The sequence below is a fragment of the Capricornis sumatraensis genome, chromosome 2, assembly GCF_032405125.1.
Source record: "Capricornis sumatraensis isolate serow.1 chromosome 2, serow.2, whole genome shotgun sequence".
Classification (NCBI taxonomy): domain Eukaryota; kingdom Metazoa; phylum Chordata; class Mammalia; order Artiodactyla; family Bovidae; genus Capricornis; species Capricornis sumatraensis.
The window spans coordinates 56236756-56253683 of NC_091070.1; the positions used below are offsets into that span (position 1 = coordinate 56236756).

A 16928-nucleotide genomic window follows, 5' to 3' on the forward strand; every position below is an offset into this window, starting at 1 on the left:
AACAGATACTGTTACTGGTGCTTTCCATTGTGTTATGTGAGTAAATAGGCACGTACATTTAAAAGGAAGCTCTTAACAGCTGTGTTTCAGTATGTAGCTGGCGATCTTAATAACTGTCGAAATTCATTTACTTCTGTTTACCTAGCAGGCAGGATAAATTCAGCACTCTATTTGTGGAGTCTGTGGATTGGGGCATTCTAAAATTGATGTCTGTGAATGAAGCAGCATGAATGTCATTAGTCTTTGTGAATTAATTTGTGTGATAGGGTTAGGTAAACCTGTCTTGAATAATTAATTTGCAGTTATCAAATTCATTGTGGGGCAGGCAATACAGTCAATTGTTAGTTGATGTGGGAGGAGGAAGTGACAAGTGATTGTTGAGAACCAAAACAATATGTATTCAAATTCAAACCATGTTCTGTTGGGGTTCAGAAGTTGTATCATTTTATCATGGCTGTAAGAGGCACCTTAACATTACTGAAATGAGGCTATAACAATGTAATGTTATACACCCCATCCCCACACATTCTGAAAAGCCACACGTAGTCTAGTACTTAACGGTCTGACACTGTTCCTCTGTCTGGCTGAGGGAGAATAGCGTAGACCGTGTTAGAATGGTTGCAGGGAGGAGTGTGCACTGAAGCCAGGCGTCGGCGCAGGGAGGGCATGACGCCACGAGGAGTGCAGTTGTAAGAGTCTGCTTTGGCAGCAGCGTGCAGGATGAGCCAGCACATGCCTGCGTTCAAGGAGGCTTCACACTTTATAGTAACTGGTTAGAGGGAATAGCGGTGAAATGAAGAGGAAAAAATACACGTGCACAAAAGGGAAGAATTAGTAGTACTGGATGCATTAGTGTGATTTAGGGTTTAGTTACAAATTACAGAAACTGCCTCTGGCCGTTTTATGCAGAAAAGGAATTTGTTGAAGGTCTTCAGTGAACTTACCATTACCAGATGGGTGGGAAATCAGGTCTAGAGTCCAGTCATCCATAAAGGTGTTCTTATTAGGACCAACTGTCCATGCCCTGCCTAAGCTTTCCCATTGCCAGCACTGCTGGAGTTGGTGCTGGGTGGAAGCTGCTGTGATTGCTCTCCCATCTCCCCGCAAACTGCCCCCACGCTCCTGAAGATGCTCGCTGCCACCTGAAATGACTTGGCGCTGTCATAGCTTCTTTTCTAGTTCCTGCTTCAAATAGGCATACCAAGGCCATGTACCTGAATCCTGGCTGCAAGGAGGGAGTGGGGCAAGGGTTGAGGAGTAAGTATTTAGTGTTTTCAGCTTCCATAGAGGGAGGCAGCCTTTGACTCTCAGAAGACTCTTAAGATGGAGTTCCTCAAACATAGGATGAGGATTTAGGTACTAGGAAGTAAAAAACATAATCTTTATCTCAGGAACCTGTTGGATAACAGGGGTTGAGAAAGAAGGTGGCGAGATTCTCTGTGGCATCAACCAGGTTTCTATGAGGATGGTAGCTGTATTGACACATAGTCATTGCAGTTGAGGAGGTGTTTAAAGTTACCTTTGTGCATAGAAACCCGAAACTAACGGGGACTTAAGCACCCCTGGTTTATTTTCTTCTGTAAAAATTGGAGCTTGCCCACCTAGCTCCGTTTCTCGGACTTACCGGGCTCACCTGACGCCCTGTCCACCATCCCTGGGCTCTCATCTACATTGTCCACAGTGCTGCTGGGGAACCACCATTCAACCTCACTCTAGCCGGAAGGCAGAAAGAAGGAGTGAAGCAGGACCACTCTTTCTCTTTAAGGGGATTTGTCGGAAGTGGACACACTCAGAATTTTTTATTCCATGAACTCATGTGCCAAGAAAAAAGTGGAAGTTGTATTCCTGTGGGGGGAGTGAGTGGAGCCCGAGCAGCCGTAGGGAGAGTGCAGGGAGCAGGTTTAGGACATGATGGGTGAGAAGAGACAGAGGATGCCCAGTAGGAAGTTCCTGCTGGGACCTGGAGACACCTGGATAAAAGCAGTTGTGTGAAAAATGTGGATTTCAGATTTGGATTTGAGAGTCACTAGGACAGAGGTGGGTTTTGAAGCTCTGCGATCAGATTAACTCTCTGCGGCAGAGATGAGCAGATAGTCCTAAACAAGTCTGAGAAGTGCTCCTAGTGAGGGGCAAGAAGGAGAGAGCCAGGAGGTGGACAAGAGATTCTATTACCTGTTTTACATACTTTAAAATATGCATCAGTAAGTAATTTGGTTTGTAACTTATCCATTGCTTTATTTTACAAGTATGATGGCATACTCAGGAGTTCACCATATAATTAAAAAACTAGTTTTGTCAAGTAATTACCGCTTTTTGCATGGGTTTTTGAGATGCTGTTACTTAACTGTCAGATTTAGTTCAGAAGAGACCAAATGTTTTGTTTTCATATTTGTGAATTTTAGACAGTTTGGCATTGTGTACTAAAACACTAGCCTCTCGCGAATGCCGCGGGGTCTCATCATCCCTTCCTCTCTTCCAGGTCTCTGGTGGAAGAGTTTAGGAAGACACTCTGTGCTTTATGGCAAGGTAGCCAGACTGCATTTAGCCCAGAGTCCTTATTTTATGTTGTTTGGAAGATTATGCCCAATTTTAGGTAAGTAATATTTAATGACGGATATTTAAAACATGAATATTAGTCCTTACATTGTTCCTGAAACAGTTTCCAACAAGTGGTATTCTCAGTAATGAAGACTGTTTTGTTTTCTAAGGAGAAAATAAGTTGGATATATCCTAGACAATGTGTTTAAATAATAGACCTTAGAAATGTCTTTAACAAAAAGCAGGGCATTTTGTTGTTATAAAAACAAAGACCTTATAAATAACTTATGTGCTCTAGAAAAACATACTGGACAAAATTTCCTTGATTCTTTTAAAATCTTATAAACAGTAATTATCATCATATACTGTCTTATTTCAGCTAAAAAAAAATCCAGATGTAATCAGTAGAAAACCATGGTACTGTATTCCAGACTGCAGTTAAGTCCATAAGATTCATTTTTCAGACAGTAACAAATGAACAGATCGTCTCCTTACATGGCTGCAGAGTCACTGAGTTTCCCATGTTGTTTATCTAGTCTCGCTTGAGAGGGAAGCGCCCTGCTGTCAGAAAAGCCCCTCTTCTCCTAGGCTCATCAGCCCTGTAGCGAGCAGCAGATTTGAAGCACTGCGGGTGTTTGACAACAGCCTTTGCCACCTTCTGCTGATTTCATCTTTCTGAAGCACATCATGGTTCTTACTAGTCATGATTCTGGCATCTAGTATATGCTCCTCTCCTTTTTTAAAGCCAGCATGGTGTAGTAAACCTTAGCAGTATATCTTGCTTGATTGTCTCAGAGTGGTTCAGCTCTATGGGTAGTGTGGAGAAGTATCTGAAGGGTAATAGGACTGTAACTTGTTGCCTTCCTGAAGAGTGTGGCCTTGAGGATCAGATGTAATTGACTATTGCTAACCCTGGTCTTTGTTTTGAAGGATATTTCTTTTATATTTCATGTTATTTAAATCTCCTCTCAGGAAGGAATATCTTGTAAGAATTTTAGAATTATCTGACTCTAAATAGGAAAGGTAGAAATGATTGTTAAGTTATTGCTAATCACTGGTAGAAATTTCTATCAATCACCTAGTTAGACAATTTTATTTTCTTGGGCTCCAAAATCACTGCAGGTAGTGACTGCAGCCATGAAATTAAAAGATGCTTGTTGGAAGAAAAGCTATGACTAACCTAGATAGCATATTAAAAAGCAGAGACATTACTTTGCCAACAAAAGTCTGTCTAGTCAAAGCTATGGTTTTTCCAGTAGTCATATATGGATGTGAGAGTTGGACCATAAAGAAAGCTGAGCACTGAAAAATTGATGCCTTTGAACTGTGCTGTTGAAGAAGACTCAGGAGCCCCTTGGACTGCAAGGAGATCCAACCAGTCCATCCTAAAGGAAATAAGTCCTGAGTTCATTGAAGGACTGATGCTGAAGCCGAAGCTCCAATACTTTGGCCACCTGATGTGAAGAACTGACTCATTGGAAAAAACCCTGATGATGGGAAAGATTGAAAGCAGGAGGAGAAGGGGACGACAGAGGGTGAGATGGTTGGATGGCATCACCGACTCAATGGACATGAGTTTGAGTAAGCTCTGGGAGTTGGTGATGGACAGGGAAACCTGGCATGCTGCAGTCTATGGGGTTGCAAAGAGTCAGACACGACTGAGCGACTGAACTGACCTAGTTAGACTCTTGATAGGGATTTAATCCTTGTGTTTTGTTACCAGATAAAAAGTGCTTCCATTTGTTGAATATCTGTTATGTGCCAAGCACTTTGGGTATTTTATATCTGATCTTCATTAAGAAACAACAGAATTCCCGTAGGAAGCGTTGCTGTTGTTCAGTAGCTAAGTCATGTCCAACTCTGCATCCCCATAGACTGCAGCCAGGCCTCCCTGCCCTTCGCTATCTCCCATGAACTTTGCCCAAGTTCGTGTCCATTGAATCGGTAATGGACTTGATTTGGACTAGCCATGATTCAGTCAGCTATCCAACCATCTCATCCTTTGCCACTCTTTTCTCCTTTTTGCCTTCAATCTCTCCCAGCATCTGAGTCTTTTTCCAGTAAGTTGGCTGTTCGTATCAGGTGGCCAAAGTGTTGAAGTTTCAGCATTAGTCCTTCCAATGAGTACTCAGGGTTGATTTCCTTTAAGAATTACTGGTTTGATCTTCTTGCTGTTCAAAGGACTCTCAAGAGTCTTCTCCAACACCACAGTTCAAAAGCATCAATTCTTTAGCACTCAGCCTTCCTTATGGGCTGACTCTCACATCCATCCATGACTACTGGAAAAATCATAGCTTTGAGTATTTGGACCTTTGTCGGCAAAGTGATATCTTTGCTTTTTAATACTCTGTCTAGGTTTGTCATAGCTTTCTTTCCAGAGAGCAAGGGTCGTCTAATTTCATGGCTGCAGTTATTATCCACAGGAAGTGTTAGCTTCATTTTAGAGACGATGAAGCTTCGACAGAGGAGAGCAGTTCATTGTTGTACGTCTAGTAGGGTTAGGACTAGAATGAGAACCCAGGTCTTTATGGCACTGGTCAGTGATAGATGTGTTCACAGTAAACTTGTAGTAGCTTGTCCGCATGCCCACGTGAGGCCCACCAGCTGTCTCAACTCTTCTGCTTGGACTGCATGGTGACTCAGTTCCCCCTTCATTTAATTCTGCTTTTCATCTAAATCTGCCCATTACCTCTACCAGTTTATTTATTCTAGCTGTGAGCATGAGTCAGTTTTTAGCTACTTAATTTTACACATTCTGTTATTCCTACCGATGAAAGAAAAGAACTGGAAAAGCTGACCATGTTGAGAAATTTGGATGGCGTTGCTGGACTGATTCCTATAAAACATGGCCTCTTAGAGCTCGCTAATGACTGAGCGACTGAGCAGAGTAAGATGTCTCTGTGTTCTCAGCAGGGTTTTCTCTTTTTCTGTAATAATTCAGATTGTTCCCCAGTTTCATGTTGTTGCTCAGTCACCAAGTTGTGTCTTACTCTCTGTGACCTCAAGGATTGTAGCCCACCAGGCTCCTCTGTCCATGGGATTTTTCAGGCAAGACTACTGGAGTGGGTTTCTCAAAGAATCATTTTCTCTTGGTTAGACCTAGGTCTTGAGATTGTGTCATGGATAAAGTCATAGTGCAGGGTCACTGCCCAATGCCCTGGGGTAAGGCTGTGAAGTAGGGTTTTCTTCTTATAACTGTTACTCCTGTCATATGTATAGGGCTTCCCTGGTGGCTCCGTTGGTAAAGAATCCTCCTGCAGTGCAGGAGACCTGGGTTGGATCCCTCGGTCGGGAAGATCCCCTGGAGGAGGAAATGGCAACCCACTCCAGGATGCTTACCTGGAAAATCCCATGGACAGAGAAGCTTGGCGGGCTGCAATCTATGGGGTGACAAAAGAGTCGAACATGACTTAGTGACTAAACCACCACTACCTATTATGTGTACAGGGTAATGTTCTTATAACATGCCAAAGTGGAAATGAAGTGAGTCTCGAATTATGTTTTTATTGTAGTTATAATCCCAAAGTAAATTTTTTTTATAGTTTAGAAAGCCCATTTTCCTTGGTTAACAGATGTCAATATCCAGAGAGTTTGATCCCTTGAAAACAACTTTCATCTCATTGTATGTCTTCATCAGAGCTTATGGGCAACACCTCACAGGTGTGTGGTCCTTGAGCAGTAATATTTTGAAAGAAATCTTTTCTGGGCAGTAGGTGTCAACAGTGGGCTTAAAATATTCAGTAAACAATGTTGTAAACAGATGTGCCATATCCAGGCTTTGTGGCTCCATTTATAAAGCACAGGCAGAGTAGATGGAGCATTATTCTTAATGGCCTTAGGATTTGCAGAGCGGTAAATGAGCACTGGCTTCAACTTCAAGACTCCAGCTGCATTAGCCCCTAGCAAGAGAGTCACTCTGTCCTCTGAAGCCGGACCTTGACTTCTCCTCTCTAGCCGTGAGAGTCCGAGATGACATCTTCTTCCAATATAAAGCTGTTTTGTCAACATTGAAAATCTGTTGGTTAGTGTAGCCACCTTCATTATTGATCTTAGCAAGATCTGGGTATCTTGCTGCAGGTTCCAATCAGCAGTTGCCACTTCACCTTGCACATTTATGTTAGGGAGACGGATTCTTTCTTGAAACCTCGCTTACCAACCTCTGCTAACTTCAGGCTTTTCTCCTACAGCTTCCTCACCTCTCTCAGCCTTCCTGGAATGGAGGAGAGTTATTAAGGCTTTGCTCTAAATTAGGCTTTGGCTGAAGGAAATGTTGTGGCTGGGTTGATCTTCTGTCCAGACTGATAAAACTTTCTCCATATTGGCAATAGGATCTCACTTTTTAAATTAATGGTGTCTTCACTGGGGCAGCACTTTTAAGTTCCTTCAAGAACTTTTCCTTTGCTTTCACAACCTGTCTAACTGTTTGGTGCAAGAGGCCTGGCTTTTGGCCCCTCCTGGCTTTTGACATATCTTCCTTACTAAGCTTAATCCTTTTAGCTTTTGATTTAAAATGAGAGACTTGCGACTCTTCCTGTCAGTTAAACACTTAAGAGGCCATTAAGGGTTGTTATTTGGCCTAATTTGAATATCATCGTGTCTCAGGGAATAGAGAGGCCGGAGGGAGGGAGAAAGACAGGACCAGCCTGTCGGTGGAGCAGTCAGAACACACGACATTTACTAAGTTTGCTGCCTTACATGGTTGTGGCACCCTAAAACAATGACCAGAGTAACATCAAAGATCATGGACCATTGATCACATTGACAAATGCAAAAATAATAACAGAAAGATTTAAAGTAGTACAGGAATTACCAAAATGTGATAGAGACACAGAGTGAACAAATGTTGGAAAATGGCCCCAACAGACTTGCCACAGACCTGTGACTTGTAAAAACCACAGTACCTGCAAAGCACAGTAAAGCAAAGTGCAGTAAAACGAGGTACACCTGTATGAATTCTAATTAGGAATTTATCTGTTGTATGGGTTTTTTGTGTGTTTATAAACAAAAACATTATTATTTTCATTTTTTAGTATTTTTGTCTCGAAGAAACTCAGCCTTGATTGATGCCTTACACTGGGTAGAAATAGCTAATTGTAACTGCTTTTGGTTTTGCAGATAATTTGGGCAAAATTGTAGTTTATTTTAAATATGAACAGAACCTAAAGCTCTCATGTGTCCTAGACATTTCAGAAGAAGCTTGTTTTAGAGTGATAAAATTTGGCTCTGTAGTGGCCTATCCTGTCCCGCGCTGGTCTTCGCCATTTCACACGTAGTGCAGCGGTCCTTACCTAGCAGCGGACGGCCAGTAGTGCATAGGCCTGGATCACAGCTGTGCATGTGGAGCCTTGTACGGGTGCGTGTGTGTGTGTGCTTGTATTATGTGGTGTCTGTTTCATTTGGAATACCTGCTTTTCACTTAAACAGGCACAGAGTAACGTTTTCTTCATTGGCACCTTTCTTTGCCCTAAGATCTGAATACATATGGCTTGTCCCCCCGTGCCCTAACTCTGTGAAGAGACAGTTGCTCTATGTTCCTGTGTGTTGTGCCTCAGCAGCACCCCTCATTCAGAATGGAGGCCTTATGATCGTCTAGGCTTTTTATGTTTGCAGTGTGCTGTCTAAGATGATTTGTCTTTATGATACAGATTTCCTACAGACATTAAAGAGAAAGAGGTAATCTTTATGTGAGGTCACAAACAAGTGAGGATAAGGAACAGTGGTGAAACTGGTGCTGCCATTCTTCAGATAAGTCAATGAGAGGCTTTGTTTAAATGTTTAAAAATGGAATTGTAAATGTCTCTTAAGTCAGAATGAAAAAAAAAAAGTCCTAGAAGAAACACAGACTTTTCCTTCTCTGGGTAAAGATCACAAATTGTAACAGATGCCTATAATTTACCTTTATGAAACAATGGGTGTTCCATGATCTCATATAGATCACCAAATGTATTTCTAATGGTAAAAGAAACAGTAGAAAATAGTGTATTTTGATATAAGGAAAGAGAATCATGGTGTGGTTGGAAATGGTCATTAATGTACACTAGGCAGGTTATTTTAAGGGATGGATATGTGTTTGATGAAAATGCAAATTGACATAACTGTAAGATAAAGGTTTTAATGATCCATTTTACAAAATTATGATTAGATATTAGGTTATTTTGGTCAGAGAATAAAACTTTTTTATATAGGATAGAATTTCAGATATAACCTGAGATACTGATCTTATCTTTGAGTCATGAAAAAGATGTATATTGGAAGGGTTTAAAGCATCTCCTTAGATATATATAAAGGAACTACCAACTTTGAATAGTTTTACTTTTAACTTGTTTAACATTTTATTCATGAGTCTTAAATACTTGAACAACATATGTATTACTATTTAGTTACTAAATAGTTTAGAAAAAGTTACAGTGACATACTGACTTTCGATGTAAATTCCATTGATTAGGCAGATCATTTCCATAATTTATTTCCAGGAGAAATTTTAGGAAAAGGGGGAAAATCTGGTTAAAAGAAATTTTGTTTGTGGAACCACTGCCTAGAAGGGTGATGAAAATTTTGACTCCAGACCAGGCCAGAAAACTTGTCACTTAGGGCAGAGATTAAAGAGAACCTTCCATGCTGGTAAAAAATGTAGGCAGAAGTCTTTCCTATCCATAATTTTATAAATGTGCTTTAGACGTCACTGCTGACTTATCTACATAAACCTCTAACCCTTCTAGCTGTACCAGCTTAATTTTGTCAGATTTCATTACTTTGTATTGTCATTGATATGTATTAGCATAAGAATCCCATAGAATTTCCTGACTGAATAGAGTATAAGAAATAACCCCAGAATATGTGGCTATACATATTCAAGTTTTAGGCTAGAGCATAATTGTATATGTGTCAATGCATTTTGAAAATTTTATTTGTTTAAAAAAAATGTCCTTTGAATCAGAGATTAGGATGTAAACATAGAATGTTAGACATCTTTAGCTCTTTAGATAAAATTTTTCTTCCTTTCAGCCAGTGTTTCAAAATTAGTATCTTTTAATCTGAAGATTTTATTTCTTAAAACAAACTTTAATAAAACTTCAGACCTAGTTTTCTGGTGCAGGTATGATGTGAAGTTTTAATATGTGAGCGTCTCCTAGAGAGGCTGTGTGGAAATGAGGAGCTTCACAGTCCATCCAGGAGACAGGGTTTGGTCCCATCTCTGTTACTCTCCTGCTGTAGGACTTCAGGCAGGTCACGCAACCCCCTTTTTGCCTCTCAGTGTTCCCCTTAGGTGAGGTCAGTTGAGATCACTAAGTCCAATTAGCGCTACTAGTCTGTGTTTCCAAACTTATTTTTAAGAAGTGGAATTCTGTCTTGAAGGTAATTTTATGTGTAAGACAAGAAGGAAGTGAGGATGAGGGGTGAGGGAGCCTCCGTGTGTTCTGAGTGCAGCGTTGCGGCCCTCCCATCACTTCAGTGTGTCTGGCCGGGGAGGCAGAGCCGCTCAGTGACTGTGTCTGTTTGCTTCAAGGGGCTATCAGCAGCAGGATGCCCATGAGTTCATGCGCTACCTGCTAGACCACCTGCACTTGGAACTCCAGGGTGGTTTCAACGGTATTTCCCGCTCTTCAATTCTGCAAGAGAATTCTACTCTGTCTGCAAGTAACAAATGTTGCATGTAAGATTTCATTTCTATTTGTTCACTAATCATGAAGGCTTAAAATATTTTGAATGTGTATTTTCCTACAGCTTCATTTTGGACTTAACTTTTCCAAAAATAATTTTATATTTTTAACCTGTTCTTTAATCACACTGAGGCACTGATAACTTTTCTGAATTTGGGGGGTTTTTTGCCTCTCAATATGAACAAAAGAACCTTTTGGGTTGCTTTCCCAAGTACTAATACTCCCAAATATACATTGAGATCAGAATGTTTATTTTGCTAAAGGAGACATAATCGACTTTTATTTCAGCTTGGATTTTGGTTATTTGTCTCCTTGTGTTCAAATTTTGGGAAAAACTTTATCTGTGCAGGAAAGGGACTTTATAAGATGAATTTCCCAAAGAACGAAAGAAAATAATATATAGGGTTGCTGTAGTATTATTGCTTGGCAGTTCATAAATCGGTAGTCTCATAGTTAATCTGATTGTATCAGAGAAGGGCAATTAATATGAATGGCCATACTTCTTAAAATGTTTGGTCCTCAAGGTCCTAGTAGCTATGTTCAAGTTAGAAACGAGTATAGAGGGGGAAGGAACTGTGATCTGGTAGAAATGTCCCTGCTGCTAGCATCAATTCAAACATAGTATTAAATAACAAATTCTGTCTTGTATTTTATGTGATGATATACTCATACACAGAGGATACTGAGCTGGACTCTAAGAAGGCGAGTCCTTGTGAAGTGAGGGGTATCACATTTTGTGATAGTCACAGGTTGTTCTTTTAGTAACTCCTGAGTTTTCAGTATTAATCCATATCTTTTAGTGATATTTTAAATAATAGTAGATTTTAAATTTCATTAGGAGAAGGAAATGGCAACCCATTCTAGTGTTCTTGCCTGGAGAATCCCAGGGACAATGGAGCCTGGTGGACTGCTGTCTATGGGGTCACACAGAGTCGGACACGACTGAAGTGACTTAGCAGCAGCAGTGAGTTAGGAACATAAAAGTGAAAGCTGCTCAGTCGTGCCTGACTCTTTGTGACCCTCTGGACTGTACAGTCCATGGAATTCTCCAGGCTAGAATACTGGAGTGGTTAGCTGTTCCCTTCTCAGATATTAAAAACTCAGGCTTGTTTATATTTCCTTAAATTCACTGGAGGATGCATTTCAGGATCTAAGGATGAGACTTGGTAAAACTACAAAAAAAAAATCAACAAAAAAGGTCTCCTATATTTGTATTTATTCATATAAATACATCAAACCCTACTGAAGGTGGGGGTGAGGATGGTAGAAATGAATAGCAGGTGGGTTCTTTTTAATGTATAGAAAATCATTAGTGCAAGTATAAAGGACCCTCTCAGCATAACAGCCTGTCCAAGTAATATTTACACTTTTCTTGGTGTGCAGTTATAATAAGTAGAAGAGTGATTTTGAAATAATTTGTGAATCTCGTTTTAAAATAGCCAAGACTTGATTAGTATCTTTTTTTTCAGAGGAAGAAATTGTAAAGGAAGAAGTACATTGAGTTTAAATGTACTGCTTTTTAATAAAGCAGTTTCCATGTTAATTAAAGGCAGCCGAGTATGTGAATATCAGTATGAAAGGATCAGTCATAAACCCTTTATTTTCAGTATATTTTTTTGGGGGTATATCCTTTGTAATGCTAAAGTCATGTATCTTATGAACAGCTTAAAAAGCTGCAGTGTATTTCTTTTACCAGTACAGAAGGAAGCCCTTTCAAAGAAAAGGAAGCAGAACTTTTAAAATAATAGGTTTGCTTGGGTAGGTTTTTTCTGTCTCATCATTGCAATAGGTTTCATTTGGAGCAACTCAAAGTATGGTTCAGTGTGTTAGGAATACTATTGACTGCAAGTGACAGTAAACCACCTCAAATTACTGTTAGTAAAAAAGAGCAATATACTGGCTCAGATAACTGCATAAATGCCCAAAAGTTCGCATTTGTGTTCACTGTAGTGCTGTTAATGAAAGTACACAGTAAAATAACCTCAGTACCATAATAATTTAATTTCATTTATATTCTGATTTATCTTTATTTGTTCTGTTGACAGTTTTATGTGGGTTCCTGTGGTTGCAGTGAAACCTGGAGCCATTTGGGATTTTAAATATTTTTTACCAAAGTATATACCCATCAATACAGTATTGTTAAGAGAAGGAGCATAGTGTTCAGAGAAGGTGCTCAGGTCAAGCCAGCTGTGTGAACTCAGGCCAAGTTACTTAATCTTTGAAACTCAGCTTCCTTGTCTGTAAAATGGGGATAATCTTCTCTACCTCAGAGTTGTTGTGAGGATTAGTTTAGCACATGGAAAGTATTTAGAATGGAGCCTGGCACCTAAGTACATAAGTGCTTGCTAATCATACTGTGACTGATATGCACCTTGTCAGCTGTTACTCTCCAAACCGTGGCACGCCGCACACCTGTCACAGAGTGAGGTGCACATCCAGGATGTACTTGGGGAAGAGAAGACAAGCAGAAGGCGGGTGCAGCCCTGATTATTCAGATCAAACAGGCTTACTCAGAGGGCTTTCTTTCTGGTAAGCACTTGTCTGAAAAGCAGTGTACGTATATTCTCGTTTCCTCATCACCAGGCTTCTAAGGTAGACGGATTTATTCCTGTTTTACATTTGATGAAGCTGAGGCACACATAGGTTAAGTAACGTTAGGACAGATAGTGTCTTACTGTTCTTACAGTGCTGTATACATTTTTCATCTCTACAAGAGATGAAAACAATTATATTGTTTAAGTGTTTAATTGTGAAATCACATCTCTACCAGTGATGACTAAGTATATGTTAAATGTATTTACCTCATTTTCCCCAAATGTGAACATCTAAAAAAAATCTTAAACTATCTTTGATGAAGGCTGTTGTTCAAAGTAATGTAATTTAGAGAGAGCTCCATATGATGAGAAATCTTGCAAAGGGTCTAATATACGGGGGGTTCCTGTTCCTGAGGGGTATATTTGAGGGAAAAGGGGTCCTCTTGCTCTGAGTACAAGTATGTATGTGATCTATTAGTAATGGCAAATGTTCAGTGTTAGTAACTTTTGTTTTATAGAAAGTAGTGGGATTGGGAGAGGGGTCGGAGGAAGGCCAGTGGCTTAAACCTTTTATTTGGTATATATCTATTTAGCTTTTAAGCTTTTGTGTTATTCTATAATTTAAATTATATATCCCCCAAAGGGAGTGGGGAGTGACCTAGAGGAGCTTTTACATATATTTTAGTTTTTTACTGAGATATTTTCCTATGTGATTTTCTTTAGAAATGGAGCATCTACGGTTGTCACGGCTATATTCGGAGGCATTCTCCAAAATGAAGTTAACTGTCTCATATGTGGGACAGAATCTAGAAAGTTTGATCCATTCCTAGGTAAGACATATTTGGCATGTGATGATATGATACTGTATTAAAACAATAACTGCATTGTTTCCTTTGAAAGCTAAGACAGTAAAGAGATAAATCCTTAAAAATACATCATTTTTGGAAATTTTTTTGTGTGTGGTTATATATTCCTTTAACAGTTCTGTTTTCCTATTTCCTTTTAAGACCTTTCATTAGATATTCCAAGTCAGTTCAGAAATAAGCGCTCTAAGAATCAAGAAAATGGACCAACTTGTTCATTACGAGGTAAAGATACTTTAATGTTCTGGCATTTCTTCCCCTACCCTGAAATAGCTGAATAATACATTTATAAGCTTCATCTGTAAGTGCTGTGTTGTTGTTTTAATGAATTTGTGCTATAACTTAAGTCAAACCTGAATGTCTCTTCCTGTCCAAAAAAATTGTTAGCAAGAATACCTGCCAGAGGTATTGACCTGCTGTCAAGTGTAATATATTTCTTACCTTTCTCTTTTTATTTTTGAACTTTTTATTTTGTATTGGCGTGTAGTCGATTACTAATGTTGTGATAGTTTCAGGTGGACAGCAAAGGGACTCAGCCATGCATACACGCATATGTATCCATTCTGCCCCAGACTCTTGTGTTCTTTTTAATAATTGTAAATCTATCACAAAACTTTCTTCTGATCTAATGAAATGGCTATTCCCGTAGTATCCAGAGGGAGAAAGAACCTCAGAAAAGCTTTATAAATTGTGGTGTCATTTACTCTTTTTGTATGACTGATAATTTGAGAGCTCTCGATGATAACAACTGTTGGCTAAGCCTGAGGCCTTGCTTTTAATTGGAAAATTAAAATTCACATTTAAGAGATTTTTGAACAAATTTTTTCCTTCCTGAGTACTAACTACTTTAGTCAAGGCAAAAGACCTGTGCTTGATCAACCACTAAAATGACTAATTATTCTTTTCAGTCAGAGAAAGAAGAAACTAGGATAGGAAAGAGAAAGAAGAAACTCGGATAGGAAAAAAAAAGGCTCTAGTGTGTGTCCTGCCCTTAAGGACTCTACGCTGAAGGCTGGTACAGAGTTTCTGCCCTGAAGGGCATGCACACCAAAAGTAACTCTCTTTTGTCCTTTAACCATTTTAAGTAATATTGTCATAATGATTTATATACATACTATGTAATCTTTTCTTACAGAACAGAAGACGGTTCTGTTAGTCTAAAACCGCACTGTCCAACATGCAACCACAAAGTCACATGTGCCTATTAAAATTTAATCGAAATTTAAAACTCAGATGCTCAGTAGCCATATATGGCCAGTGGTCATCACAGATGCAGAACATTCCCACTATTGCAGAAAGTTCCAGCATGGACAGTGCTGCTCTAGAGTCAAATTATTCAGCAAAATGTATATGAAGACACTTTGTAGATGGTTTTAGTTTGTTCTCCATCTATCTGACAGTGTTGTCTGTCTTTTTTGAACAAGAGTATGGAATAAATTTAAGGAAGCCCCATTCATGCCACTTCCCCCTAAAATATGTGGTTACAGTATGTTTCTCTAAAACGGTTTCTGGCCTGTTTGTTCGAGATTAAGAAAATATCAGAGTTTACTTGATAGAAAATGTCAGATCATCTTCCCTGTATATTTACAGCATGGGAATTCAGGCTAATTTAAGCATAAAACAAACATTATTTGATCATTTAGAGAGGAAATCAATGAAAATTTTAAAGGAATTAGCCTTAAACTATATAATCTAAATTAGACTGGATTCATCTTAAAATTTCAATAAGAACACTAACGTTATTCCTCGGTGTATATATATATATATATATGGGTATATATTTGAATAATATTTCCTGTTTAACAGCACTGCTTTAGTCCAGGTGATTTTTGACTCCAAGACACAGAGACGCTCATTTGTTGACGTTTCTGCCCTCCTCTTCCTCAGTGCTGATTCCTCCCACCCCTCCTAAACTGGTCACATACTTGGCTCTTATTGCTTTCTGTAACATTTCAATTAATCTTATCCCAGAATGCTCTAATACTGAGAGATTTTTCTTTCTGGAGACCATCCAGGAGAGTATATGACACAGCTTACACAGGTGGTTATAAGCTGTACTTACTACAAACAAGAAAAGTGACAAGTTGTATTTCCCTCACATCCCAAATAGAATTTTTCTTGACACAGACTCACTGAAATCTGATACAGATTGGTATTAGCATCAGGGGGCCCAGAAACATGTTTCCTGTATTCTCAACTGACTTTCCTTTGAATCCTCACACTTTTGATTTTTATTTTATTAAAAGAGCTTACTGTCAGCTTCAGAATTTCTAAACCATGCAGTATCTGTGAAACACAACAAAATGAGGTTTTCAAGTGATGCTGGTAATTTTCAAGAAGGTGTAAAGGACCCAGAAGGCTAGAAAAATTTCAAGATGAAAAAGCACCTTATTTCAGAAACTTTCATAAGGTAACCGAGTTGCACAATAGAGACACAGCAGCACACAGTGGCATTATCGTTCATGAGGAACCATCAAGGACATCTGCCTGTGAGTCAGGGCTCAACTTCTGCTCAAGAACGAGAAAGAGGCAGGCGACAGTACGGCGGAGTAGGGCATGAGCTCACCTTTGCTTACAAAAACAACAGAATCGCAACTGATTGCTGAATAGCCATTGACAAAAAAAGACTCAAACCCACCAAAAACGATATTCTACACCCAAAGACAAAGAAGTCAAAGTGAGATGGAAGGAACGCTTCTGTTTTATAATCAACTCCCATATCTGGTGGGAGGGTGACCCACAAACTGGAAAATAATCATATCACAGAGATTCTCCCTAAGAAGTGGGAGTTCTGAGCCCCTCATCAGGCTCCCCAGCCTGGGGGTCTGGAATCAGGAGAAAGAGCCTCCAGAGCGTTTGGCTTTGAAACCCAGTCAGGCTTGACTGTAGGAGCACCACAGGAGTGGGTGGACAAGAGACTCCACTCTTGCGGGTGCACACGTGGTTTCACACGCACTGGGGCCCAGGGCAGAGGACTGAGTCCGTAGGAGCATGGACTAGACCTACCTTTGGGTCTTAAGAGGGGTTCTGGGGAGGCGGGGGTCAGCTGTGGCTCACTGTTAGGGGGAAGGACAGTGGTAGTGAACACCCCAGGGAAGGCTCATCATTGTGAGCTCTCCCAGAGGTGGCCATTTTGGCACCTGGCTCCACCCAACAGTCACTATAAACACATCACTTGAGACAGCCCTGCCTATCAGAGGGACAAAACCCAGCTCTACCCACCAGTGGGCAAGTACCAGTCCCTGGACCAAACTCACCCACCAGGGGGAAGGCACCAGAACCAAGGAGAATTATAGTCCTGCAGCTTGGAAGATAGAGGCCACAGATGCACA

General features: G+C 39.9%; 1 protein-coding gene across 3 annotated transcripts in view; it reads left to right on the plus strand.

Moving 5' to 3' along the window:
• Window positions 1-16928, plus strand: part of USP3 (ubiquitin specific peptidase 3) — a 97183-nt gene that overhangs the window by 53289 nt on the left and 26966 nt on the right. For all 3 annotated transcript variants that reach the window (XM_068963881.1, XM_068963882.1, XM_068963883.1), the window contains 4 exons: window positions 2480-2593; window positions 10046-10192; window positions 13457-13563; window positions 13741-13821. In XM_068963881.1, the coding sequence (XP_068819982.1) occupies window positions 2480-2593; window positions 10046-10192; window positions 13457-13563; window positions 13741-13821 (449 nt within the window). The remainder of the gene's footprint in view (window positions 1-2479; window positions 2594-10045; window positions 10193-13456; window positions 13564-13740; window positions 13822-16928) is intronic.